This window comes from Saccoglossus kowalevskii, chromosome 2, assembly GCF_978046115.1.
Source record: "Saccoglossus kowalevskii chromosome 2, keSacKowa6.1, whole genome shotgun sequence".
Classification (NCBI taxonomy): domain Eukaryota; kingdom Metazoa; phylum Hemichordata; class Enteropneusta; family Harrimaniidae; genus Saccoglossus; species Saccoglossus kowalevskii.
In genome coordinates, this window is record NC_140642.1 from 43,493,153 (window position 1) to 43,518,738 (window position 25,586).

Consider the following 25,586-nt stretch of genomic DNA (forward strand, 5'->3'; position numbering starts at 1 on the left):
GGGTAGTATGAGTTGTCTGTGCCATTTCAAAGCTGGCATTCAAGGGGGTATGAGTTGGCTGAGCCATTTCAAAGCTGGCATTCAAGAAGTATGAGTTGGCTGACCATTTCAAAGTTGGCATTCAAGGGTGGTATGAGTTGGCTGACCATTCCAAAGTTGGCATTCAAGGGTGGTATAAGTTGGCTGAGCCATTTCAAAGTTGGCATTCAAGAGTAGTATGAGTTGGCTGACCATTTCAAAGTTTGCATTCAAGGGTGGTATGAGTTGGCTGACCATTTCAAATTTGGCATTCAAGGATGGTACAAGTTGGCTGAGCCATTTCAAAGTTGGCATTCAAGGGTGGTATGAGTTGGCTGAGCCATTTCAAAGCTGGAATTCAAGGGGGTATGATTTGGCTGAGCCATTTCAAAGCTGGCATTCAAAGGGTTATGAGTTGGCTGAGCAATTTCAAAGCTTGCATTCAAAGGGGTATGAGTTGGCTGTGCCATTTCAAAGCTGGCATTCAAAGGGGTATGAGTTGGCTGAGCAATTTCAAAGCTTGCATTCAAAGGGGTATGAGTTGGCTGAGCAATTTCAAAGCTGGCATTCAAAGGGGTATGAGTTGGCTGTGCCATTTCATAGCTGGCATTCAAAGGGGGTATGAGTTGGCTGTGTCATTTCAAAGCTGGCATTCAAAGGGGGTATGAGTTGGCTAAACCATTTCAAAGCTGGCATTCAAAGGGTTATGAGTTGGCTAAACCATTTCAAAGTTGGCATTCAAAGGGTTATGAGTTGGCTGTGCCATTTCAAAGCTGGCATTCAAAGGTGGTATGAGTTGGCTGAGCCATTTCAAGGGGGTATGAGTTGGCTGAGCCACTTCGAAGCTGGCATTCAAGGGGGTATGAGTTGGCTGAGCCATTTCAAAACTTGCATTCAAAGGAGTATGAGTTGGCTGAGCCATTTCAAAGCTTCATTCAAGGGGGTATGAGTTGGCTGAGCCATTTAAAAGCTGGCATTCAAGGGTGGTATGAGTTGGCTGAGCCATTTCAAAAGGGTATGAGTTGGCTGAGCCACTTCAAAGCTGGCATTCAAGGGGTATGAGTTGGCTGAGCCATTTCAAAACTTGCATTCAAATGGGTATGAGTTGGCTGAGCCATTTCAAGGCTAGCATTCAAGGGGGTATGAGTTGGCTGAGCCACTTCAAAGCTGGCATTCAAAGGGTTATGAGTTGGCCGAGCAATTTCAAAGCTTGCATTCAAAGGGGTATGAGTTGGCTGTGCCATTTCAAAGCTGGCATTCAAAGGGGTATGAGTTGGCTGTGCCATTTCAAAGCTGGCATTCAAAGGGGGTATGAGTTGGCTGAGCAATTTCAAAGCTTGCATTCAATGGGGTATGGGTTGGCTGAGCAATTTCAAAGCTGGCATTCAAAGGGGTATGATTTGGCTGAGCCATTTCAAAGCTGGCATTCAAGAGGGTATGAGTTGGCTAAACCATTTCAAAGCTGGCATTCAAAGGGTTATGAGTTGGCTAAACCATTTCAAAGTTCGCATTCAAAGGGTTATGAGTTGGCTGTGCCATTTCAAAGCTGGCATTCAAAGGGGTATGAGTTGGCTGAGCAATTTCAAAGCTTGCATTCAAAGGGGTATGAGTTGGCTGAGCAATTTCAAAGCTGGCATTCAAAGGGGTATGAGTTGGCTGTGCCATTTCATAGCTGGCATTCAAAGGGGGTATGAGTTGGCTGTGTCATTTCAAAGCTGGCATTCAAAGGGGGTATGAGTTGGCTAAACCATTTCAAAGCTGGCATTCAAAGGGTTATGAGTTGGCTAAACCATTTCAAAGTTGGCATTCAAAGGGTTATGAGTTGGCTGTGCCATTTCAAAGCTGGCATTCAAAGGTGGTATGAGTTGGCTGAGCCATTTCAAGGGGGTATGAGTTGGCTGAGCCACTTCGAAGCTGGCATTCAAGGGGGTATGAGTTGGCTGAGCCATTTCAAAACTTGCATTCAAAGGAGTATGAGTTGGCTGAGCCATTTCAAAGCTTCATTCAAGGGGGTATGAGTTGGCTGAGCCATTTAAAAGCTGGCATTCAAGGGTGGTATGAGTTGGCTGAGCCATTTCAAAAGGGTATGAGTTGGCTGAGCCACTTCAAAGCTGGCATTCAAGGGGTATGAGTTGGCTGAGCCATTTCAAAACTTGCATTCAAATGGGTATGAGTTGGCTGAGCCATTTCAAGGCTAGCATTCAAGGGGGTATGAGTTGGCTGAGCCACTTCAAAGCTGGCATTCAAAGGGTTATGAGTTGGCCGAGCAATTTCAAAGCTTGCATTCAAAGGGGTATGAGTTGGCTGTGCCATTTCAAAGCTGGCATTCAAAGGGGTATGAGTTGGCTGTGCCATTTCAAAGCTGGCATTCAAAGGGGGTATGAGTTGGCTGAGCAATTTCAAAGCTTGCATTCAATGGGGTATGGGTTGGCTGAGCAATTTCAAAGCTGGCATTCAAAGGGGTATGATTTGGCTGAGCCATTTCAAAGCTGGCATTCAAGAGGGTATGAGTTGGCTAAACCATTTCAAAGCTGGCATTCAAAGGGTTATGAGTTGGCTAAACCATTTCAAAGTTCGCATTCAAAGGGTTATGAGTTGGCTGTGCCATTTCAAAGCTGGCATTCAAAGGGGTATGAGTTGGCTAAACCATTTCAAAGCTGGAATTCAAAGGGTTATGAGTTGGCTGAGCTATTTCAAAGCTGGCATTCAAGGGGGTATGAGTTGACTGAGCTATTTCAAAGCTGGCATTCAAAGGGTTATGAGTTGGCTGTGCCATTTCAAAGCTGACATTCAAGGGGGTATGATTTGGCTGTGCCATTTCAAAGCTGACATTCAAGGGGTATGAGTTGGCTGAACCAATTCAAAGCTGGCATTCAAAGGGTTATGAGTTGGCTGTGCCATTACAAAGCTGGCATTCAAGGAGGTATGAGTTGGCTGAGCCATTTCAAAGCTGGCATTCAAGGGAGTATGAGTTTACTGAGCCATTTCAAAGCTGGCATTCAAGGGGGTATGAGTTGGCAAAACCATTTCAAAGCTGGCATTCAAGGGTAGTGTGAGTTGGCTGTACCATTTCAAAGCTGTCATTCAAGGGGGTATGAGTTGGCTGAGCCATTTCAAAGCTGGCATTCAAGAAGTATTAGGTGGCTGAGCCTTTTCAAAGCTGCCATTCAAGGGGGTATGAGTTGGCTGACCATTTCAAAGTTGGCATTCAAGGGTGGTATGAGTTGGCTGAATCATTTCAAAGCTGGCATTTGAGGGGTATGAGTTGGCTGACCATTTCAAAGCTAGAATTCAAGGGTAGTATGAGTTGGCTGACCATTCCAAAGCTGGCATTTGAGGGTAGTATGAGTTGGCTGAGCCATTTCAAATCTGGCATTCAAGGGGGTATAAGTTGGCTGAGCCATTTCAAAGCTGGCATTCAAGAAGTATGAGATGGCTGAGCCATTTCAAAGCTGGCATCTAAAGGGTTGTGAGTTGACTGAGCCAATTCAAAGCAGGAATCCAAGGGGGTATGAGTTGGCTGACCATTTCAAAGTTGGCATTTAAGGGTGGTATGAGTTGGCTGACCATTTCAAAGTTGGCATTCAAGGGTGGTATGAGTTGGCTGAGCCATTTCAAAGCTGGCATCTAAAGGGGTGTGAGTTGGCTGAGCCACTTCAAAGCTGGCATTCAAAAGAGTATGAGTTGGCTTAGCAATTTCAAAGTAGGTATTCAAAAGGGTATGAGTTGGCTGAGCCATTTCAAAGCTGGCATCTAAAGGGTTGTGAGTTGACTGAGCCAATTCAAAGCTGGCATTCAAGGGGGTATGAGTTGGCTGAACCATGTCAACGCTGGCATTCAAGGTTAATATGAGTTGGCTAAACCATTTCAAAGCTGGCATTCAAGGGTAGTATGAGTTGTCTGTGCCATTTCAAAGCTGGCATTCAAGGGGGTATGAGTTGGCTGAGCCATTTCAAAGCTGGCATTCAAGAAGTATGAGTTGGCTGACCATTTCAAAGTTGGCATTCAAGGGTGGTATGAGTTGGCTGACCATTCCAAAGTTGGCATTCAAGGGTGGTATAAGTTGGCTGAGCCATTTCAAAGTTGGCATTCAAGAGTAGTATGAGTTGGCTGACCATTTCAAAGTTTGCATTCAAGGGTGGTATGAGTTGGCTGACCATTTCAAATTTGGCATTCAAGGATGGTACAAGTTGGCTGAGCCATTTCAAAGTTGGCATTCAAGGGTGGTATGAGTTGGCTGAGCCATTTCAAAGCTGGAATTCAAGGGGGTATGATTTGGCTGAGCCATTTCAAAGCTGGCATTCAAAGGGTTATGAGTTGGCTGAGCAATTTCAAAGCTTGCATTCAAAGGGGTATGAGTTGGCTGTGCCATTTCAAAGCTGGCATTCAAAGGGGTATGAGTTGGCTGTGCCATTTCAAAGCTGGCATTCAAAGGGGGTATGAGTTGGCTGAGCAATTTCAAAGCTTGCATTCAAAGGGGTATGAGTTGGCTGAGCAATTTCAAAGCTGGCATTCAAAGGGGTATGAGTTGGCTGTGCCATTTCATAGCTGGCATTCAAAGGGGGTATGAGTTGGCTGTGTCATTTCAAAGCTGGCATTCAAAGCGGGTATGAGTTGGCTAAACCATTTCAAAGCTGGCATTCAAAGGGTCATGAGTTGGCTAAACCATTTCAAAGTTGGCATTCAAAGGGTTATGAGTTGGCTGTGCCATTTCAAAGCTGGCATTCAAAGGGGTATGAGTTGGCTAAACCATTTCAAAGATGGCATTCAAGGGTGGTATGAGTTGGCTGAGCCATTTCAAGGGGGTATGAGTTGGCTGAGCCACTTCGAAGCTGGCATTCAAGGGGGTATGAGTTGGCTGAGCCATTTCAAAACTTGCATTCAAAGGAGTATGAGTTGGCTGAGCCATTTCAAAGCTTCATTCAAGGGGGTATGAGTTGGCTGAGCCATTTAAAAGCTGGCATTCAAGGGTGGTATGAGTTGGCTGAGCCATTTCAAAAGGGTATGAGTTGGCTGAGCCACTTCAAAGCTGGCATTCAAGGGGTATGAGTTGGCTGAGCCATTTCAAAACTTGCATTCAAATGGGTATGAGTTGGCTGAGCCATTTCAAGGCTAGCATTCAAGGGGGTATGAGTTGGCTGAGCCACTTCAAAGCTGGCATTCAAAGGGTTATGAGTTGGCCGAGCAATTTCAAAGCTTGCATTCAAAGGGGTATGAGTTGGCTGTGCCATTTCAAAGCTGGCATTCAAAGGGGTATGAGTTGGCTGTGCCATTTCAAAGCTGGCATTCAAAGGGGGTATGAGTTGGCTGAGCAATTTCAAAGCTTGCATTCAATGGGGTATGGGTTGGCTGAGCAATTTCAAAGCTGGCATTCAAAGGGGTATGATTTGGCTGAGCCATTTCAAAGCTGGCATTCAAGAGGGTATGAGTTGGCTAAACCATTTCAAAGCTGGCATTCAAAGGGTTATGAGTTGGCTAAACCATTTCAAAGTTCGCATTCAAAGGGTTATGAGTTGGCTGTGCCATTTCAAAGCTGGCATTCAAAGGGGTATGAGTTGGCTAAACCATTTCAAAGCTGGAATTCAAAGGGTTATGAGTTGGCTGAGCTATTTCAAAGCTGGCATTCAAGGGGGTATGAGTTGACTGAGCTATTTCAAAGCTGGCATTCAAAGGGTTATGAGTTGGCTGTGCCATTTCAAAGCTGACATTCAAGGGGGTATGATTTGGCTGTGCCATTTCAAAGCTGACATTCAAGGGGTATGAGTTGGCTGAACCAATTCAAAGCTGGCATTCAAAGGGTTATGAGTTGGCTGTGCCATTACAAAGCTGGCATTCAAGGAGGTATGAGTTGGCTGAGCCATTTCAAAGCTGGCATTCAAGGGAGTATGAGTTTACTGAGCCATTTCAAAGCTGGCATTCAAGGGGGTATGAGTTGGCAAAACCATTTCAAAGCTGGCATTCAAGGGTAGTGTGAGTTGGCTGTACCATTTCAAAGCTGTCATTCAAGGGGGTATGAGTTGGCTGAGCCATTTCAAAGCTGGCATTCAAGAAGTATTAGGTGGCTGAGCCTTTTCAAAGCTGCCATTCAAGGGGGTATGAGTTGGCTGACCATTTCAAAGTTGGCATTCAAGGGTGGTATGAGTTGGCTGAATCATTTCAAAGCTGGCATTTGAGGGGTATGAGTTGGCTGACCATTTCAAAGCTAGAATTCAAGGGTAGTATGAGTTGGCTGACCATTCCAAAGCTGGCATTTGAGGGTAGTATGAGTTGGCTGAGCCATTTCAAATCTGGCATTCAAGGGGGTATAAGTTGGCTGAGCCATTTCAAAGCTGGCATTCAAGAAGTATGAGATGGCTGAGCCATTTCAAAGCTGGCATCTAAAGGGTTGTGAGTTGACTGAGCCAATTCAAAGCAGGAATCCAAGGGGGTATGAGTTGGCTGACCATTTCAAAGTTGGCATTTAAGGGTGGTATGAGTTGGCTGACCATTTCAAAGTTGGCATTCAAGGGTGGTATGAGTTGGCTGAGCCATTTCAAAGCTGGCATCTAAAGGGGTGTGAGTTGGCTGAGCCACTTCAAAGCTGGCATTCAAAAGAGTATGAGTTGGCTTAGCAATTTCAAAGTAGGTATTCAAAAGGGTATGAGTTGGCTGAGCCATTTCAAAGCTGGCATCTAAAGGGTTGTGAGTTGACTGAGCCAATTCAAAGCTGGCATTCAAGGGGGTATGAGTTGGCTGAACCATGTCAACGCTGGCATTCAAGGTTAATATGAGTTGGCTAAACCATTTCAAAGCTGGCATTCAAGGGTAGTATGAGTTGTCTGTGCCATTTCAAAGCTGGCATTCAAGGGGGTATGAGTTGGCTGAGCCATTTCAAAGCTGGCATTCAAGAAGTATGAGTTGGCTGACCATTTCAAAGTTGGCATTCAAGGGTGGTATGAGTTGGCTGACCATTCCAAAGTTGGCATTCAAGGGTGGTATAAGTTGGCTGAGCCATTTCAAAGTTGGCATTCAAGAGTAGTATGAGTTGGCTGACCATTTCAAAGTTTGCATTCAAGGGTGGTATGAGTTGGCTGACCATTTCAAATTTGGCATTCAAGGATGGTACAAGTTGGCTGAGCCATTTCAAAGTTGGCATTCAAGGGTGGTATGAGTTGGCTGAGCCATTTCAAAGCTGGAATTCAAGGGGGTATGATTTGGCTGAGCCATTTCAAAGCTGGCATTCAAAGGGTTATGAGTTGGCTGAGCAATTTCAAAGCTTGCATTCAAAGGGGTATGAGTTGGCTGTGCCATTTCAAAGCTGGCATTCAAAGGGGTATGAGTTGGCTGTGCCATTTCAAAGCTGGCATTCAAAGGGGGTATGAGTTGGCTGAGCAATTTCAAAGCTTGCATTCAAAGGGGTATGAGTTGGCTGAGCAATTTCAAAGCTGGCATTCAAAGGGGTATGAGTTGGCTGTGCCATTTCATAGCTGGCATTCAAAGGGGGTATGAGTTGGCTGTGTCATTTCAAAGCTGGCATTCAAAGGGGGTATGAGTTGGCTAAACCATTTCAAAGCTGGCATTCAAAGGGTCATGAGTTGGCTAAACCATTTCAAAGTTGGCATTCAAAGGGTTATGAGTTGGCTGTGCCATTTCAAAGCTGGCATTCAAAGGGGTATGAGTTGGCTAAACCATTTCAAAGATGGCATTCAAGGGTGGTATGAGTTGGCTGAGCCATTTCAAGGGGGTATGAGTTGGCTGAGCCACTTCGAAGCTGGCATTCAAGGGGGTATGAGTTGGCTGAGCCATTTCAAAACTTGCATTCAAAGGAGTATGAGTTGGCTGAGCCATTTCAAAGCTTCATTCAAGGGGGTATGAGTTGGCTGAGCCATTTAAAAGCTGGCATTCAAGGGTGGTATGAGTTGGCTGAGCCATTTCAAAAGGGTATGAGTTGGCTGAGCCACTTCAAAGCTGGCATTCAAGGGGTATGAGTTGGCTGAGCCATTTCAAAACTTGCATTCAAATGGGTATGAGTTGGCTGAGCCATTTCAAGGCTAGCATTCAAGGGGGTATGAGTTGGCTGAGCCACTTCAAAGCTGGCATTCAAAGGGTTATGAGTTGGCCGAGCAATTTCAAAGCTTGCATTCAAAGGGGTATGAGTTGGCTGTGCCATTTCAAAGCTGGCATTCAAAGGGGTATGAGTTGGCTGTGCCATTTCAAAGCTGGCATTCAAAGGGGGTATGAGTTGGCTGAGCAATTTCAAAGCTTGCATTCAATGGGGTATGGGTTGGCTGAGCAATTTCAAAGCTGGCATTCAAAGGGGTATGATTTGGCTGAGCCATTTCAAAGCTGGCATTCAAGAGGGTATGAGTTGGCTAAACCATTTCAAAGCTGGCATTCAAAGGGTTATGAGTTGGCTAAACCATTTCAAAGTTCGCATTCAAAGGGTTATGAGTTGGCTGTGCCATTTCAAAGCTGGCATTCAAAGGGGTATGAGTTGGCTAAACCATTTCAAAGCTGGAATTCAAAGGGTTATGAGTTGGCTGAGCTATTTCAAAGCTGGCATTCAAGGGGGTATGAGTTGACTGAGCTATTTCAAAGCTGGCATTCAAAGGGTTATGAGTTGGCTGTGCCATTTCAAAGCTGGCATTCAAGGGGGTATGATTTGGCTGTGCCATTTCAAAGCTGGCATTCAAGGGGGTATGATTTGGCTGACCATTTCAAAGTTGGCATTCAAGGGTGGTATGAGTTGGCTGAATCATTTCAAAGCTGACATTTGAGGGGGTATGTGTTGGCTGACCATTTCAAAGCTGGAATTCAAGGGTAGTATGAGTTGGCTGACCATTTCAAAGCTGGCATTTGAGGGTAGTATGAGTTGGCTGAGTCATTTCAAATCTGGCATTCAAGGGGGTATAAGTTGGCTGAGCCATTTCAAAGCTGGCATCTAAAGGGTTGTGAGTTGACTGAGCCAATTCAAAGCGGGAATTCAAGGGGGTATGAGTTGGCTGACCATTTCAAAGTTGGCATTTAAGGGTGCTATGAGTTGGCTGACCATTTCAAAGTTGGCATTCAAGGGTGGTATGAGATGGCTGAGCCATTTCAAAGCTGGCATCTAAAGGGGTGTGAGTACGCTGAGCAACTTCAAAGCTGGCATTCAAGGGGTACGAGTTGGCTGAGCTATTTTGAAGCTGGCATTCAAAGGGTTATGAGTTGGCTGAGCTATTTCAAAGCTGGCATTCAAAGGGGTATGAGTTGGCTGTGCCATTTCAAAGCTGGCATTCAAAGGGGGTATGAGATGGCTGAGCAATTTCAAAGCTTGCATTCAAAGGGGTATGAGTTGGCTGTGCCATTTCATAGCTGGCATTCAAAGGTGGTATGAGTTGGCCGTGCCATTTCAAAGCTGGCATTCAAAGGGGGTATGAGTTGGCTAAACCATTTCAAAACTGGCATTCAAGGGGTTATGAGTTGGCTAAACCATTTCAAAGTTGGCATTCAAAGAGTTATGAGTTGGCTGTGCCATTTCAAAGCTGGCATTCAAAGGGGTATGTGTTGGCTAAACCATTTCAAACCTGGCATTCAAAGGGTTATGAGTAGGCTGAGCTATTTCAAAGCTGGCATTCAAGGGGGTATGAGTTGGCTGAGCTATTTCAAAGCTGGCATTCAAAGGGGGTATGAGTTGGCTGAGCAATTTCAAAGCTGGCATTCAAGGGGTTATGAGTTGGCTGTGCCATTTCAAAGCTGACATTCAAGGGGTATGAGTTGGCTGAACCAATTCAAAGCTGGCATTCAAAGGGTTATGAGTTGGCTGTGCCATTACAAAGCTGGCATTCAAGGAGGTATGAGTTGGCTGAGCCATTTCAAAGCTGGCATTCAAGGGAGTATGAGTTTGCTGAGCCATTTCAAAGCTGGCATTTGAGGGGTATGAGTTGGCTGACCATTTCAAAGCTAGAATTCAAGGGTAGTATGAGTTGGCTGACCATTCCAAAGCTGGCATTTGAGGGTAGTATAAGTTGGCTGAGCCATTTCAAAGCTGGCATTCAAGAAGTATGAGATGGCTGAGCCATTTCAAAGCTGGCATCTAAAGGGTTGTGAGTTGACTGAGCCAATTCAAAGCAGGAATTCAAGGGGGTATGAGTTGGCTGACCATTTCAAAGTTGGCATTTAAGGGTGGTATGAGTTGGCTGACCATTTCAAAGTTGGCATTCAAGGGTGGTATGAGTTGGCTGAGCCATTTCAAAGCTGGCATCTAAAGGGGTGTGAGTTGGCTGAGCCACTTCAAAGCTGGCATTCAAAAGGGTATGAGTTGGCTTAGCAATTTCAAAGTAGGTATTCAAAAGGGTATGAGTTGGCTGAGCCATTTCAAAGCTGGCATCTAAAGGGTTGTGAGTTGACTGAGCCAATTCAAAGCTGGCATTCAAGGGGGTATGAGTTGGCTGAACCATGTCAACGCTGGCATTCAAGGGTAGTATGAGTTGGCTGTGCCATTTCAAAGCTGGCATTCAAGGGGGTATGAGTTGGCTGAGCCATTTCAATGCTGGCATTCAAGAAGTATGAGTTGGCTGACCATTTCAAAGTTGGCATTCAAGGGTGGTATGAGTTGGCTGACCATTCCAAAGTTGGCATTCAAGGGTGGTATAAGTTGGCTGAGCCATTTCAAAGTTGGCATTCAAGAGTAGTATGAGTTGGCTGACCATTTCAAAGTTTGCATTCAAGGGTGGTATGAGTTGGCTGACCATTTCAAATTTGCCATTCAAGGATGGTACAAGTTGGCTGAGCCATTTCAAAGTTGGCATTCAAGGGTGGTATGAGTTGGCTGAGCCATTTCAAAGCTGGAATTCAAGGGGGTATGATTTGGCTGAGCCATTTCAAAGCTTGCATTCAAAGGGGTATGAGTTGGCTGTGCCATTTCAAAGCTGGCATTCAAAGGGGTATGAGTTGGCTGTGCCATTTCAAAGCTGGCATTCAAAGGGGGTATGAGTTGGCTGAGCAATTTCAAAGCTTGCATTCAAAGGGGTATGAGTTGGCTGAGCAATTTCAAAGCTGGCATTCAAAGGGGTATGAGTTGGCTGTGCCATTTCATAGCTGGCATTCAAAGGGGGTATGAGTTGGCTGTGCCATTTCAAAGCTGGCATTCAAAGGGTTATGAGTTGGCTAAACCATTTCAAAGTTGGCATTCAAAGGGTTATGAGTTGGCTGTGCCATTTCAAAGCTGGCATTCAAAGGGGTATGAGTTGGCTAAACCATTTCAAAGATGGCATTCAAGGGTGGTATGAGTTGGCTGAGCCATTTCAAGGGGGTATGAGTTGGCTGAGCCACTTCGAAGCTGGCATTCAAGGGGGTATGAGTTGGCTGAGCCATTTCAAAACTTGCATTCAAAGGAGTATGAGTTGGCTGAGCCATTTCAAAGCTTCATTCAAGGGGGTATGAGTTGGCTGAGCCATTTAAAAGCTGGCATTCAAGGGTGGTATGAGTTGGCTGAGCCATTTCAAAAGGGTATGAGTTGGCTGAGCCACTTCAAAGCTGGCATTCAAGGGGTATGAGTTGGCTGAGCCATTTCAAAACTTGCATTCAAATGGGTATGAGTTGGCTGAGCCATTTCAAGGCTAGCATTCAAGGGGGTATGAGTTGGCTGAGCCACTTCAAAGCTGGCATTCAAAGGGTTATGAGTTGGCCGAGCAATTTCAAAGCTTGCATTCAAAGGGGTATGAGTTGGCTGTGCCATTTCAAAGCTGGCATTCAAAGGGGTATGAGTTGGCTGTGCCATTTCAAAGCTGGCATTCAAAGGGGGTATGAGTTGGCTGAGCAATTTCAAAGCTTGCATTCAATGGGGTATGGGTTGGCTGAGCAATTTCAAAGCTGGCATTCAAAGGGGTATGATTTGGCTGAGCCATTTCAAAGCTGGCATTCAAGAGGGTATGAGTTGGCTGAGCCATTTCAAAGCTGGCATTAAAGGGGGTATGAGTTGGCTGAGCCACTTCAAAGCTGGTATTCAAAGGGTAGTATGAGTTGGCTGAGCCATTTCAAAGCTGGCATCTAAAGGGGTGTGAGTACGCTGAGCAACTTCAAAGCTGGCATTCAAGGGGTACGAGTTGGCTGAGCTATTTTGAAGCTGGCATTCAAAGGGTTATGAGTTGGCTGAGCTATTTCAAAGCTGGCATTCAAAGGGGTATGAGTTGGCTGTGCCATTTCAAAGCTGGCATTCAAAGGGGGTATGAGTTGCCTGAGCAATTTCAAAGCTGGCATTCAAAAAGGTATGAGTTGGCTGTGCCATTTCATAGCTGGCATTCAAAGGGGGTATGAGTTGGCCATGCCAATTCAAAGCTGGCATTCAAAGGGGGTATGAGTTGGCTAAACCATTTCAAAGCTGGCATTCAAAGGGTTATGAGTTGGCTGTGCCATTTCATAGCTGGCATTCAAAGGGGTATGAGTTGGCTAAACCATTTCAATGCTGGCATTCAAGGGGGTATGAGTTGGCGGGGGTATGAGTTGGCTCAACTATTTCAAAGCTGGCATTTAAAGGGGTATGAGTTGGCTGAGCCACTTCATAGCTGGCATTCAAGGGGGTATGAGTTGGCTGAGCCATTTCAAAGCTGCCATTCAAATGGGTATGGGTTGGTTGAGCCACTTCAAAGCTGGCATTCAAAGGGGTATGAGTTGGCTGAGCCACTTCAAAGCTGGCATTCAAGGAGGTATGAGTTGGCTGAGCCATTTCAAAGCTGGCATTCAAGGGAGTATGAGTTTGCTGAGCCATTTCAAAGCTGGCATTGAAGGGGGTATGAGTTGGCAAAACCATTTCAAAGCTGGCATTCAAGGGTAGTGTGAGTTGGCTGTACCATTTCAAAGCTGGCATTCAAGGGGGTATGAGTTGGCTGAGCCATTTCAAAGTTGGCATTCAAGGGTGGTATGAGTTGGCTGAGCCATTTCAAAGCTGGAATTCAAGGGGGTATGATTTGGCTGAGCCATTTCAAAGCTTGCATTCAAAGGGGTATGAGTTGGCTGTGCCATTTCAAAGCTGGCATTCAAAGGGGTATGAGTTGGCTGTGCCATTTCAAAGCTGGCATTCAAAGGGGGTATGAGTTGGCTGAGCAATTTCAAAGCTTGCATTCAAAGGGGTATGAGTTGGCTGAGCAATTTCAAAGCTGGCATTCAAAGGGGTATGAGTTGGCTGTGCCATTTCATAGCTGGCATTCAAAGGGGGTATGAGTTGGCTGTGCCATTTCAAAGCTGGCATTCAAAGGGTTATGAGTTGGCTAAACCATTTCAAAGTTGGCATTCAAAGGGTTATGAGTTGGCTGTGCCATTTCAAAGCTGGCATTCAAAGGGGTATGAGTTGGCTAAACCATTTCAAAGATGGCATTCAAGGGCGGTATGAGTTGGCTGAGCCATTTCAAGGGGGTATGAGTTGGCTGAGCCACTTCGAAGCTGGCATTCAAGGGGGTATGAGTTGGCTGAGCCATTTCAAAACTTGCATTCAAAGGAGTATGAGTTGGCTGAGCCATTTCAAAGCTTCATTCAAGGGGGTATGAGTTGGCTGAGCCATTTAAAAGCTGGCATTCAAGGGTGGTATGAGTTGGCTGAGCCATTTCAAAAGGGTATGAGTTGGCTGAGCCACTTCAAAGCTGGCATTCAAGCGGTATGAGTTGGCTGAGCCATTTCAAAACTTGCATTCAAATGGGTATGAGTTGGCTGAGCCATTTCAAGGCTAGCATTCAAGGGGGTATGAGTTGGCTGAGCCACTTCAAAGCTGGCATTCAAAGGGTTATGAGTTGGCCGAGCAATTTCAAAGCTTGCATTCAAAGGGGTATGAGTTGGCTGTGCCATTTCAAAGCTGGCATTCAAAGGGGTATGAGTTGGCTGTGCCATTTCAAAGCTGGCATTCAAAGGGGGTATGAGTTGGCTGAGCAATTTCAAAGCTTGCATTCAATGGGGTATGGGTTGGCTGAGCAATTTCAAAGCTGGCATTCAAAGGGGTATGATTTGGCTGAGCCATTTCAAAGCTGGCATTCAAGAGGGTATGAGTTGGCTGAGCCATTTCAAAGCTGGCATTAAAGGGGGTATGAGTTGGCTGAGCCACTTCAAAGCTGGTATTCAAAGGGTAGTATGAGTTGGCTGAGCCATTTCAAAGCTGGCATCTAAAGGGGTGTGAGTACGCTGAGCAACTTCAAAGCTGGCATTCAAGGGGTACGAGTTGGCTGAGCTATTTTGAAGCTGGCATTCAAAGGGTTATGAGTTGGCTGAGCTATTTCAAAGCTGGCATTCAAAGGGGTATGAGTTGGCTGTGCCATTTCAAAGCTGGCATTCAAAGGGGGTATGAGTTGCCTGAGCAATTTCAAAGCTGGCATTCAAAAAGGTATGAGTTGGCTGTGCCATTTCATAGCTGGCATTCAAAGGGGGTATGAGTTGGCCATGCCAATTCAAAGCTGGCATTCAAAGGGGGTATGAGTTGGCTAAACCATTTCAAAGCTGACATTCAAAGGGTTATGAGTTGGCTGTGCCATTTCATAGCTGGCATTCAAAGGGGTATGAGTTGGCTAAACCATTTCAATGCTGGCATTCAAGGGGGTATGAGTTGGCGGGGGTATGAGTTGGCTCAACTATTTCAAAGCTGGCATTTAAAGGGGTATGAGTTGGCTGAGCCACTTCATAGCTGGCATTCAAAGGGGTATGAGTTGGCTGAGCCACTTCAAAGCTGGCATTCAAGGAGGTATGAGTTGGCTGAGCCATTTCAAAGCTGGCATTCAAGGGAGTATGAGTTTGCTGAGCCATTTCAAAGCTGGCATTGAAGGGGGTATGAGTTGGCAAAACCATTTCAAAGCTGGCATTCAAGGGTAGTGTGAGTTGGCTGTACCATTTCAAAGCTGGCATTCAAGGGGGTATGAGTTGGCTGAGCCATTTCAAAGCTGGCATTCAAGAAGTATGAGGTGGCTGAGCCTTTTCGAAGCTGGCATTCAAGGGGGTATGAGTTGGCTGACCATTTCAAAGTTGGCATTCAAGGGTGGTATGAGTTGGCTGAATCATTTCAAAGCTGGCATTTGAGGGGGTATGAGTTGGCTGACCATTTCAAAGCTGGAATTCAAGGGTAGTATGAGTTGGCTGACCATTTCAAAGCTGGCATTTGAGGGTAGTATGAGTTGGCTGAGCCATTTCAAATCTGGCATTCAAGGGGGTATAAGTTGGCTGAGCCATTTCAAAGCTGGCATTCAAGAAGTATGAGATGGCTGAGCAATTTCAAAGCTGGCATCTAAAGGGTTGTGAGTTGACTGAGCCAATTCAAAGCGGGAATTCAAGGGGGTATGAGTTGGCTGACCATTTCAAAGTTGCCATTCAAGGGTGGTATGAGTTGGCTGAGACATTTCCAAGCTGGCATATAAAGGGGTGTGAGTTGGCTGATCCACTTCGAAGCTGGCATTCAAAAGGGTATGAGTTGGCTGAGCCATTTCAAAGCTGGCATCTAAAGGGTTGTGAGTTGACTGAGCCAATTCAAAGCTGGCATTCAAGGGGGTATGAGTTGGCTGAACCATGTCAACGCTGGCATTCAAGGTTAGTATGAGTTGGCTGTGCCATTTCAAAGCTGGCATTCAAGGGGGTATGAGTTGGCTGAGCCATTTCAAAGCTGGCATTCAAGAAGTATGAGTTGGCTGACCATTTCAAAGTTGGCATTCAAGGGTGGTATGAGTTGGCTGACCATTTCAAAGTTTGCATTCAAGGGTGGTATGAGTTGGCTGACCATTTCAAATTTGGCATTCAAGGGTGGTATAAGTTGGCTGAGCCATTTCAAATTTGGCATTCAAGGGTGGTATGAGTTGGCTGAGCCATGTCAAAGCTTACATTCAAAAGGGTTTGAGTTGGCTGAGCCATTTCAAAGCTTGCAATCAAAGGGGTATGAGTTGGCTGTGCCATTTCAAAGCTGGCATTCAAAGGGGTATGAGTTGGCTGAGCCACTTCAAAGCTGGCATTCAAAGGGGTATGAGTTGGCTGTGCCATTTCAAAGCTGGCATTCAAAGGGGGTATGAGTTGGCTGAGCCACTTCAAAGCTGGCATTCAAAGGGTTATGAGTTGGCTGAGCAATTTCAAAGCTTGCATTCAAAGGGGTATGAGTTGGCTGTGCCATTTCAAAGCTGGCATTCAAAGGGGTATGAGTTGGCTATGCCATTTCAAAGCTGGCATTCAAAGGGGTATGAGTTGGCTGTGCCATTTCAAAGCTGGCATTCAAAAGGGGTATGAGTTGGCTGAGCAATTTCAAAGCTTGCATTCAAAGGGGTATGAGTTGGCTGAGCCATTTCAAAGCTGGCATTCAAAGGGGTATGAGTTAGCTGTGCCATTTCATAGCTGGCATTCAAATGGGGTATGAGTTGGCTGTGCCATTTCAAAGCTGGCATTCAAAGGGGGTATGAGTTGGCTAAACCATTTCAAAGCTGGCATTCAAAGGGTTATGAGTTGGCTAAACCATTTCAAAGTTGGCATTCAAAGGGTTATGAGTTGGCTGTGCCATTTCAAAGCTGGCATTCAAAGGGGTATGAGTTGGCTAAACCATTTCAAAGATGGCATTCAAGGGTGGTATAGTTGGCTGAGCCATTTCAAGGGGGTATGAGTTGGCTGAGCCACTTCGAAGCTGGCATTCAAGGGGGTGTGAGTTGGCTGAGCCATTTCAAAACTTGCATTCAAAGGAGTATGAGTTGGCTGAGCCATTTCAAAGCTTGCATTCAAGGGGGTATGAGTTGGCTGAGCCATTTAAAAGCTGGCATTCAAGGGTGGTATGAGTTGGCAGAGCCATTTCAAAAGGGTATGAGTTGGCTGAGCCACTTCAACGCTGGCATTCAAAGGGTATGAGTTGGCTGAGCCATTTCAAAACTTGCATTCAAATGGGTATGAGTTGGCTGAGCCATTTCAAGGCTAGCATTCAAGGAGGTATGAGTTGGCTGAGCCACTTCAAAACTTGCATTCAAGGGGGTATGAGTTGGCTGAGCCAGTACATGATTTTCATACATATTCAGAATTTGTGCATGGTTTAAATAATATATCCTGACATCCCCGCGATACAGGAATGCACTGACTCATACTGACTCGGAAGTCCTTGTTGAATAGTATCAAATAGTTATATTAATCATACCTTAGAAATCGTTAAATCTGCCAGCAATTGCAATAAATCTGATAATGTTAACAAGCCAGCTAATAATATCACAAATAAACCAACCCATTTCACACTAAAAAAGGATTCAAATTTTGTATAATTATGAATTAATAATGCAATAAGGTGATACTGTACAAATTAATATTTCAAGTGAAATTAATTTTTGCTGGAAAGACATTTTGACTGTTTTGTATGAAGTTTATTTTCACTGATTTTTGACGCGTGTGAATGAATGTAAAATATAGAAAAAAAAGTTATTTTCACTGCATATTTTCAGATTCACACATTCAGTAAAAATAGAGAAAATAATTTATATAAAATATAAAGTTATTAGTAACTGTTTTGAAAGCAAAAGTCACTTTCATAAAAGTCCTGGTAAAATATTTATGTGGTATGGGTGTCAGTGAAATGCATAAATCTATATTGCAACAAGTATCAATAATTTCTGAGGTAACTGAAATATTAAATCTTACATGAACAGATATAAATTAATATGCAAATTAGACTAATTAACCTGATCTCACCTGAAGGCACATGCTAGAAAAACACCAGAAGCAGACATCCAAAAATACCATGCTCTTTCAAACGGTTGATTTTTTAAGTTATGAAACTTGACAATGCAATATGTAGCACCCATTATAAAAAACATTAAAATTGGATCCAGTAAAATGTACTGAGATAAAGTTAAACAGCCAGTATCTAGAACAGAATATATTACAAAAAATCAGTTAGGTTAATCTTTATCTACTCAGAATTCAAACAGTTTTGTACTCAGATGCTTCAAACTTTCCTTTGAACAATGGCAACTATTGGTACATATATATTTGTATTTGTCATATGTTTTGGTAGGAATATTAGAGTCTTAAAGCAAAAAAGAAACAAAATAACCATGACTTTTTTTTCAACACAAATATGCAAATTAGTTTATACTTAATAAAATAAGTATAATAAATAAGTTAAGATAACAATATCGGGAATAACAAAATATACAGTTTATTAAATATTCAAACTAAATGCAATTAAAGCTTGGCCCTACCATCAGCATGAGCATTTCAGAAAAATCTAATACACCCACCATTGCTCCAAACTACAGTACAGTTCTCGCGGAAGCTTTGGCTTCGCTTCAGCATCGCATCGTTATGGCATTGTTATGGCTTCATCGTCGCATCAATGTCGCGAAATTAAAAAGTTAGGCGATTATCGCTTCGCTTCATTGTGGCCTCATTATGACGACAATGTGGCATCAGCATCGCTTCATCAAACAAAGAAGTACTGTACTCATTTCCCCCAAACCTCTTGACCGCTTTCGCTTTTGACCAGTCAATTTCCGTTTTATTTTCGACCGTGCAAAAATTCGGACTACTAAAAATTGTTTGGTTTTCATAGATCACGGTTACTAGTTTAGTAACCGTGCATAGATGTTGAACAACCGTCAAAAGTTCAAATACTTTTTGTTTTAACTATCTATAATTATATGCACGCAATCTGACCCTTTGACCTAGATTTGGCTGAGATTGAATATTTTATTTTAGACAATATTCCGACGTGACGCACTGCTACAAAATGTATTCAACAGAAGTACAACATGGTTGTCTGGGTTTCTTTTCCTGATTGTGTTGAGTTTACGATTTGTATAATTATTGTTGTTTCCCCCAAGCAGAAGACAAGCCGAAGGACCATGAAGCTAAATAGAATTCCCACGCATGGACGTGGACTGAGTGAAAGAAAATATTTCTAAGGCTAAAATAAAAATGACCTACTATTACACCTCTTTGTGTATTTGTCAATTTTGTATATATTTGGTATGATCGTAAATACCTAGAAAAATCTCGTCTTTCGTTAATAATTTCATTTGTTTGAAATGTCTACCGACCGTAATTTGTTTCTCCAAACGGTCCCGACGTCCGTCATTCAACACAATCAGCATTTATTTATCGCAATTCATGGGGATCATGTCCCGTAATTTGCGGGTTGTACAACCAAATAATTACACAAGTACTATTTATTGTATTTTTGTTTTACCTCGCGAAACTACAACAGAGCGTGGAGTTGTCACGGTTAAATAGTCGCCTTGAAATTGATGGAACTTCAACTACTAGTATCCATTTCTCACCTTGAAATAAAAAAAATCGAAGAGCATCGGGGGATATATTATTAACCAGTCTTACGAATCGCTAGCTTTATTTTATTCGAATTCATAAAATTCACGAGTTTTCGACATTTGTTGGCAACTTCCGCGCTAAAATGGTTGAAAATGTGGGTGTGGTTTTCTCGCAAAGTCCTGTTGATAATACGGACAAATATGGTTCTGTGACCCATGTCGTGCTCCGATCAGGTGACTCTCAGCCAATCAATAATAATAACTTTATTACACTACTAAAAACCTTCAGAAGGTTTTTGTATGGTAAGGAACATAAAAACATACAATACATAAGAGATAAAAATAAAATGTTAGTAAAATAAAAGAAAAAAATAAATTAATTACTTTCTGTGGTTTTAAAAATTGTGCTCTTTAAGTATTTTGCTAAAGCTATATTATTCTCCATAATCTTTTTAAATATGGAATTCACATCCATTGTGTAAATATTTATTGCACACTCATCGAACAGTTTTTTTCTTTGTTCTATATAGCCAGTACAAAATAGCAGGAAATGTTTTTCATCTCCTAATGCTTTAGTGTTACATTTATTACAGTGTCTATTTTCTAATTCTATTTTGGGCTTTGTTCTTCTATCTAATTCTATTTCTAAGTTGTGGTCACTCAGACGGAATTTTGAAAGCATTTTCCTGAGGCTGAAATTTGAAATGTTTTGCAAATAATTTTCCATATTATAGCTTACTTTGAATAGTTTGTATGTTCTCAGTTTTGTTCCCCTATTTTCATTGGTTTCACTGAAATTTAGTTCTTCTCTCCATCTTTGAATATAAATCTCAGATAGTCTGAGTTTTACTTTTTTTAGTATTTGATTCCAATTTTCCATATTGTGATCATTTTTTATTTTAATTAGATCATGTCCCAGTGTAGCATTAATAGTCCTTACCCAGTTTGAATTAATTTTTATCATTTCATCCAGGGCTAATTTTAAAATGTGATTATCTGGCAGACTATATAGTCTATGGCAGTATTTAATTTGAGCCAAATTAATTTTTAATTTTACTGGTAACCTACCAAGTTCTGCTTTCAAACCACTAATTGGCGTCATTTTACTCACTCCTAGGATAAACCTGTAAAAATGACTGCAAACTTGCTCTAAACTGTTACTGTCAGTTGTGATTTCATTGGCCCAGATTTCTGCACCATACATGAGTATAGGTGAAATTAATTGGTCGAAAATTTTCAAACTAAGTGCTGGTGAGATTATTTTGTGGTTTAAGACTGTTTGTCTGATGCTGAAAAGAGCCTTCATTGATTTATTTTTTAACATAGATAAGTTTGTTTTAAATTTCCCATTTGGAGTAAATCAATGATGTTGTAACAAAACATATTTAACACAAATTGAAGGGTCGTCATACCATCCAATCTCAATCGTCGATTCACAAAGTTTTTTTTGTGCTGTGACAGGCTTCGCAATTATTCACTGAAAAACATCGGTATATTTTGACAAACGGATGGGATTTGACCTCAGTTCAAAAAAAAAGAAATGAAAAAAAACAGGGCTGAGATACAAATCAGTTTTGCAAGTTGGGAAATAACGTAAACCAGACTGGGGTCGATGATTTTCAGTATCGAAGAACTTCTGTGTGAATCATGATTTTCAAATTGTTCATCGGCTGGTCACCAAATATTTACGGCCACACTAAATGGACAAGTTTTTTTTCTGAAGCCCAATAAATTATTCCTGCATGTCAAGCGCTATTCGATTTTTTACAGGGCATGTGGCTCGTTTTCATTCGAAAATATGTTTGTGAGAATACTTTTAAAGTACGTATAGATCGAGCTCAATTCACTGATCGTGACTTGAGAATTGGTTGTCAAATTTTACCAGACCGATGCCACCACAACCATCCAATCATATGTTGGAAATGTACGCACTTGTTTTGGAACTTTGTATCAAGATGACCGGCGACGACGCCAACGCACCAGGCGGTGTACGTGTGTATTGCATGTTTTAGTAGTCCGGGCATGGGGTCGGACTCGGCTAAAACTAAACAAAACACAGAAAAATACCACCGAAATGAGGAATCTGAATCTGCTCTTCTAGCAGCAAATAAAATGAGCGAAAAAAGGGTAATTTTATAACAAGAACAGTTTCACTTCGTATACAGCAAATTGTGTTGTATCAGAACGACGATTGCATCGTGTGATTTGAATTTATCACAATTTTCCTTACAGTCAATATGAAACTCGTCACCTTGCCGATTGTAATGTACTTCGCAAAGTTTTTGGTGCCCAATACTCGCAACACTAAAATAATTAAACAAGATACCTTTTTAAAATGTCATATTATTTTATTCGCCTTGAATTTCAAATCGATTACATATCGAACTTCTGTACACGTTTTTGTCTACTGCCCTTCGGCCTTCTGCGTGCAAATAATGAGGTCATACTCATGTCACAATAAGTTGAAGCTGATGCCATGTTGATGCCATGAGACTGCGAAGCTGAGGCCACGATGATGCCACAAAATAGCGAGGCGAACACAGCTTCAATTTTCAATGACGCGAAGCTGATGCCACAATGATGCGATGCTGTGGCGACAATGAAGCCATGCGTAGGCGACAATGATGCCACAAAAGCCAAAGCTTCCGCGAGAACTGTACTGTATTTAAGATTAGTGAAATAAAAACAAATAAAGAATATATAGTCATGACCTTACCACAAAGTATAAATAATGCTGCCAGAGTTGATGCATTGTTAGAATGATTAACTTCCCACACTGTTAGATACACTAAGGGTACAATCAAAGATCCCAAGAAAGCACAGAACTGCAAAAAAAAGGCCATGCATGGAACATCCCCCATTAGTTAACAAATTTAAGATATATAGTTTTGTTTATAGTAATATAGTCAGAAGTCAGAAGGGAACTAAAAATCAAAAAAGTAAAATTCAATTCAACTGTTTATATAGGTACATGTACCAAGATTGGCTGCTGGCTTTTACAGCAATTATTCAACAAGGCGATCACAATAATGTATCTCGGCAGTTTTACCCGTGTAGCTTCTTTTAAGGTAGAGATGCACGTTCGTGGGCACTTTGGAGTAACATTTTTTTTTTGCTTTTTATTATCCAAATAGTCTTGGCTAGAGACTGTTAAAATTTTGTAGAATTGTGAATAGTGGAACATACTCATAAAACGATTTTAAAAAATAGATAACAGGTGCAAACATTCTCCTATTTGAATGCTTAGCATGATTTAGCAAGGCTGTACATGAATAATAAAAAAGAAACATGGTGAAAACAAGAAATGATGGGATCTCCATATTATGCACTGTATTTAACTTTTAACAAAACGATAATACATTTAAATTTGGAACTGTTACAGCCATTTTAATTATGACCATTAGCAAACTTCTTACTGAGTGAATTGTTATGCAAATTAGCAATTATCTCAGCTTCTTTTTCGTGCACATCCCAGAACTTAAAAAAAAAATAGCTCCTAGATGCTTTGACCTTTTCACAAATGATTGACAATGTGTTTATCTTCAAAACACTGTCGGGGCATTGTTTTTGGTCGAACAGTGTTACAACAATCGTACACACAACTAGCCTGGGTGCATAAATGCATAAACTTGAAGTAGTGAAATTTGGGCTGTTGCCCTGCAAAATTGACAACTGGTAGACAGTTTTCAAGATGGCGCTTTCTTCATAGTAAACAGATGTACCCATAAACCAATTTTGACAGGAAACAGAAGCATTGTTTAGAAGCTAATTTTTTGTTATCACTTTTGACCAAAAAAGCACATTTTTGTGCATATTTCAAACTACAGTGACCATAAAAAAAATACTAAAAAAATTTTTAAATTCATACAATAAGCTTTCCGAAAATATACAGTTTTGTGGACAAGGGAGGTCATCTTGGTTTCCTATTTAACTAATTAAAATACCTGTCAAATAAACTGCATCTCTACCTTAAGACAATGTAAACAACACTTGTCTCATTTCCACATAACTGACATCTCTATATTCATAAACTTGTCTCATTCCCACATAACAGACATCTTCATATTTATAAACTTACTTGTCTCATTTCCACATAACTGACATCTCTATATTCATAAACTTGTCTCATTCCCACATAACAGACATCTTCACATTTATAAACTTACTTGTCTCATTCCCACATAACAGACATCTTCATATTTATAAACCTACTTGTCTCATTCCCACATAACAGACATCTTCATATTTATAAACTTACTTGTCTCATTCCCACATAACAGACATCTTTATATTTATAAACTTACTTGTCTCATTCCCACATAACAGACATCTTTATATTTATAAACTTACTTGTCTCATTCCCACATAACAAACATCTTCATATTTATAAACTTACTTGTCTCATTTCCACATAACTGACATCTTCATGTTTATAAACTTACTTGTCTCATTCCCACATAAGAGACATCTTCATATTTATAAACCTACTTGTCTCATTCCCACATAAGAGACATCTTCATAATTATAAAGTTACTTGTCTCATTCCCACATAACAGACATCTTCATATTTATAAACTTACTTGACTCATTCCCACATAACAGACATCTTCATATTTATAAACTTACTTGTCTCATTCCCACATAACAGACATCTTTATATTTATAAACTTACTTGTCTCATTCCCACATAACAGACATCTTTATATTTATAAACTTACTTGTCTCATTCCCACATAACAGACATCTTCATATTTATAAACTTACTTGACTCATTCCCACATAACAGACATCTTCATATTTATAAACTTACTTGTCTCATTCCCACATAACAGACATCTTTATATTTATAAACTTACTTGTCTCATTCCCACATAACAGACATCTTCATATTTATAAACTTACTTGTCTCATTCCCACATAACAGACATCTTCATATTTATAAACTTACTTGTCTCATTCCCACACAACAGACATCTTCATATTTATAAACTTACTTGTCTCATTTCCACATAACTGACATCTTCATATTTATAAACTTACTTGTCTCATTCCCACATAAGAGACATCTTCATAGTTATAAACCTACTTGTCTCATTCCCTCATAAGAGACATCTTCATATTTATAAAGTTACTTGTCTCATTCCCACATAACAGACATCTTCATATTTATAAACTTACTTGACTCATTCCCACATAACAGACATCTTCATATTTATAAACTTACTTGTCTCATTCCCACATAACAGACATCTTTATATTTATAAACTTACTTGTCTCATTCCCACATAAGAGACATCTTCATATTTAAAAACTTACTTGACTCATTCCCACATAACAGACATCTTTATATTTATAAACTTACTTGTCTCATTCCCACATAACTGACATCTCCATATTTATCTCCTGGTTTATCAAATGGAAAAGAACCATTATAACCAGTCAATATACCGAATAAACCAATCAGCATCTACACAAACAAAAAAAGCTTAAGAACTGTGTGGTGTGGGTATTGGATACAGTGATATATATTGAAAGCTTAAAATAGATATATTTAAAATTATTTAACTAAAAATTTGGCAGTAAAATATGTATTGTAATTTTCTGATCTTGACAAAGAAAAACAAAACATGTATTGAACTTCCATTGTGTGATACATCTTCCACCATTTCTGTTATTTGAATTTGTAATCTGTTTCGTTTCATTGCTGCAATAACTGTCGTTGCTGTTAAGTAATGTGGCCACATATCTGCAGCTGTATTGATTGCTGTTACAAGGAGATTGACAACTTTTAAACAATAAATTGAAAAAAAAAGAGTTTTGATAAGTTTTGCAATGATATTAATGAATGTTGAGTGGATTGAAATACCATCACAGTTACATATATTTAAAGTTGTGTTTATAACAATCTCAGCTGAAAATGAAAGTTATTGTGTCACACATAGTATACAATGTAGCTATGCTAAAATAGTCCCTCATTTAATGGGCATGTGTGACCAAACTACATCCCTGTGTTGACAATGTCAATTTATTACAATCTTCATACTCACTGTGACTGTTGAAAGACATTCCTGTATGCTACCGGTACATTAGTAAACAAATATGACACATAATTGCAAGGCACTATGAATGCCTTACATACACACTACAACAAAGTTTATAATACATCCAAGCAATAATTAAAAACAAAAAATAACAAATAAAATAACTTGGATACTTCATCTTACCTTTCCTAGTGGTGGGTGAACATCAAAGAAGAATGTCCTGTTAATATAATAACTTCCCATCTTGCCAAAGTGGGTTTCATCCCAACTAAAAATGAAAAAAATCCATTCTGAGTAATTCTTTTACAGTACATGTACA

General features: G+C 41.3%; 1 protein-coding gene across 1 annotated transcript in view; it reads right to left on the bottom strand.

Annotated features, from left to right (window-relative positions):
* Positions 1 to 25,586, bottom strand: part of LOC102805772 (protein O-mannosyl-transferase 2-like) — a 150,470-nt gene that overhangs the window by 112,166 nt on the left and 12,718 nt on the right. The window contains exons 2-6 of the mRNA XM_085505840.1: positions 25,451 to 25,535; positions 24,589 to 24,693; positions 21,943 to 22,051; positions 17,650 to 17,824; positions 17,105 to 17,198 (exon numbers count right to left, since the gene is read on the bottom strand). Of these exons, the coding sequence (XP_085361966.1) occupies positions 17,105 to 17,198; positions 17,650 to 17,824; positions 21,943 to 22,051; positions 24,589 to 24,693; positions 25,451 to 25,535 (568 nt within the window). The remainder of the gene's footprint in view (positions 1 to 17,104; positions 17,199 to 17,649; positions 17,825 to 21,942; positions 22,052 to 24,588; positions 24,694 to 25,450; positions 25,536 to 25,586) is intronic.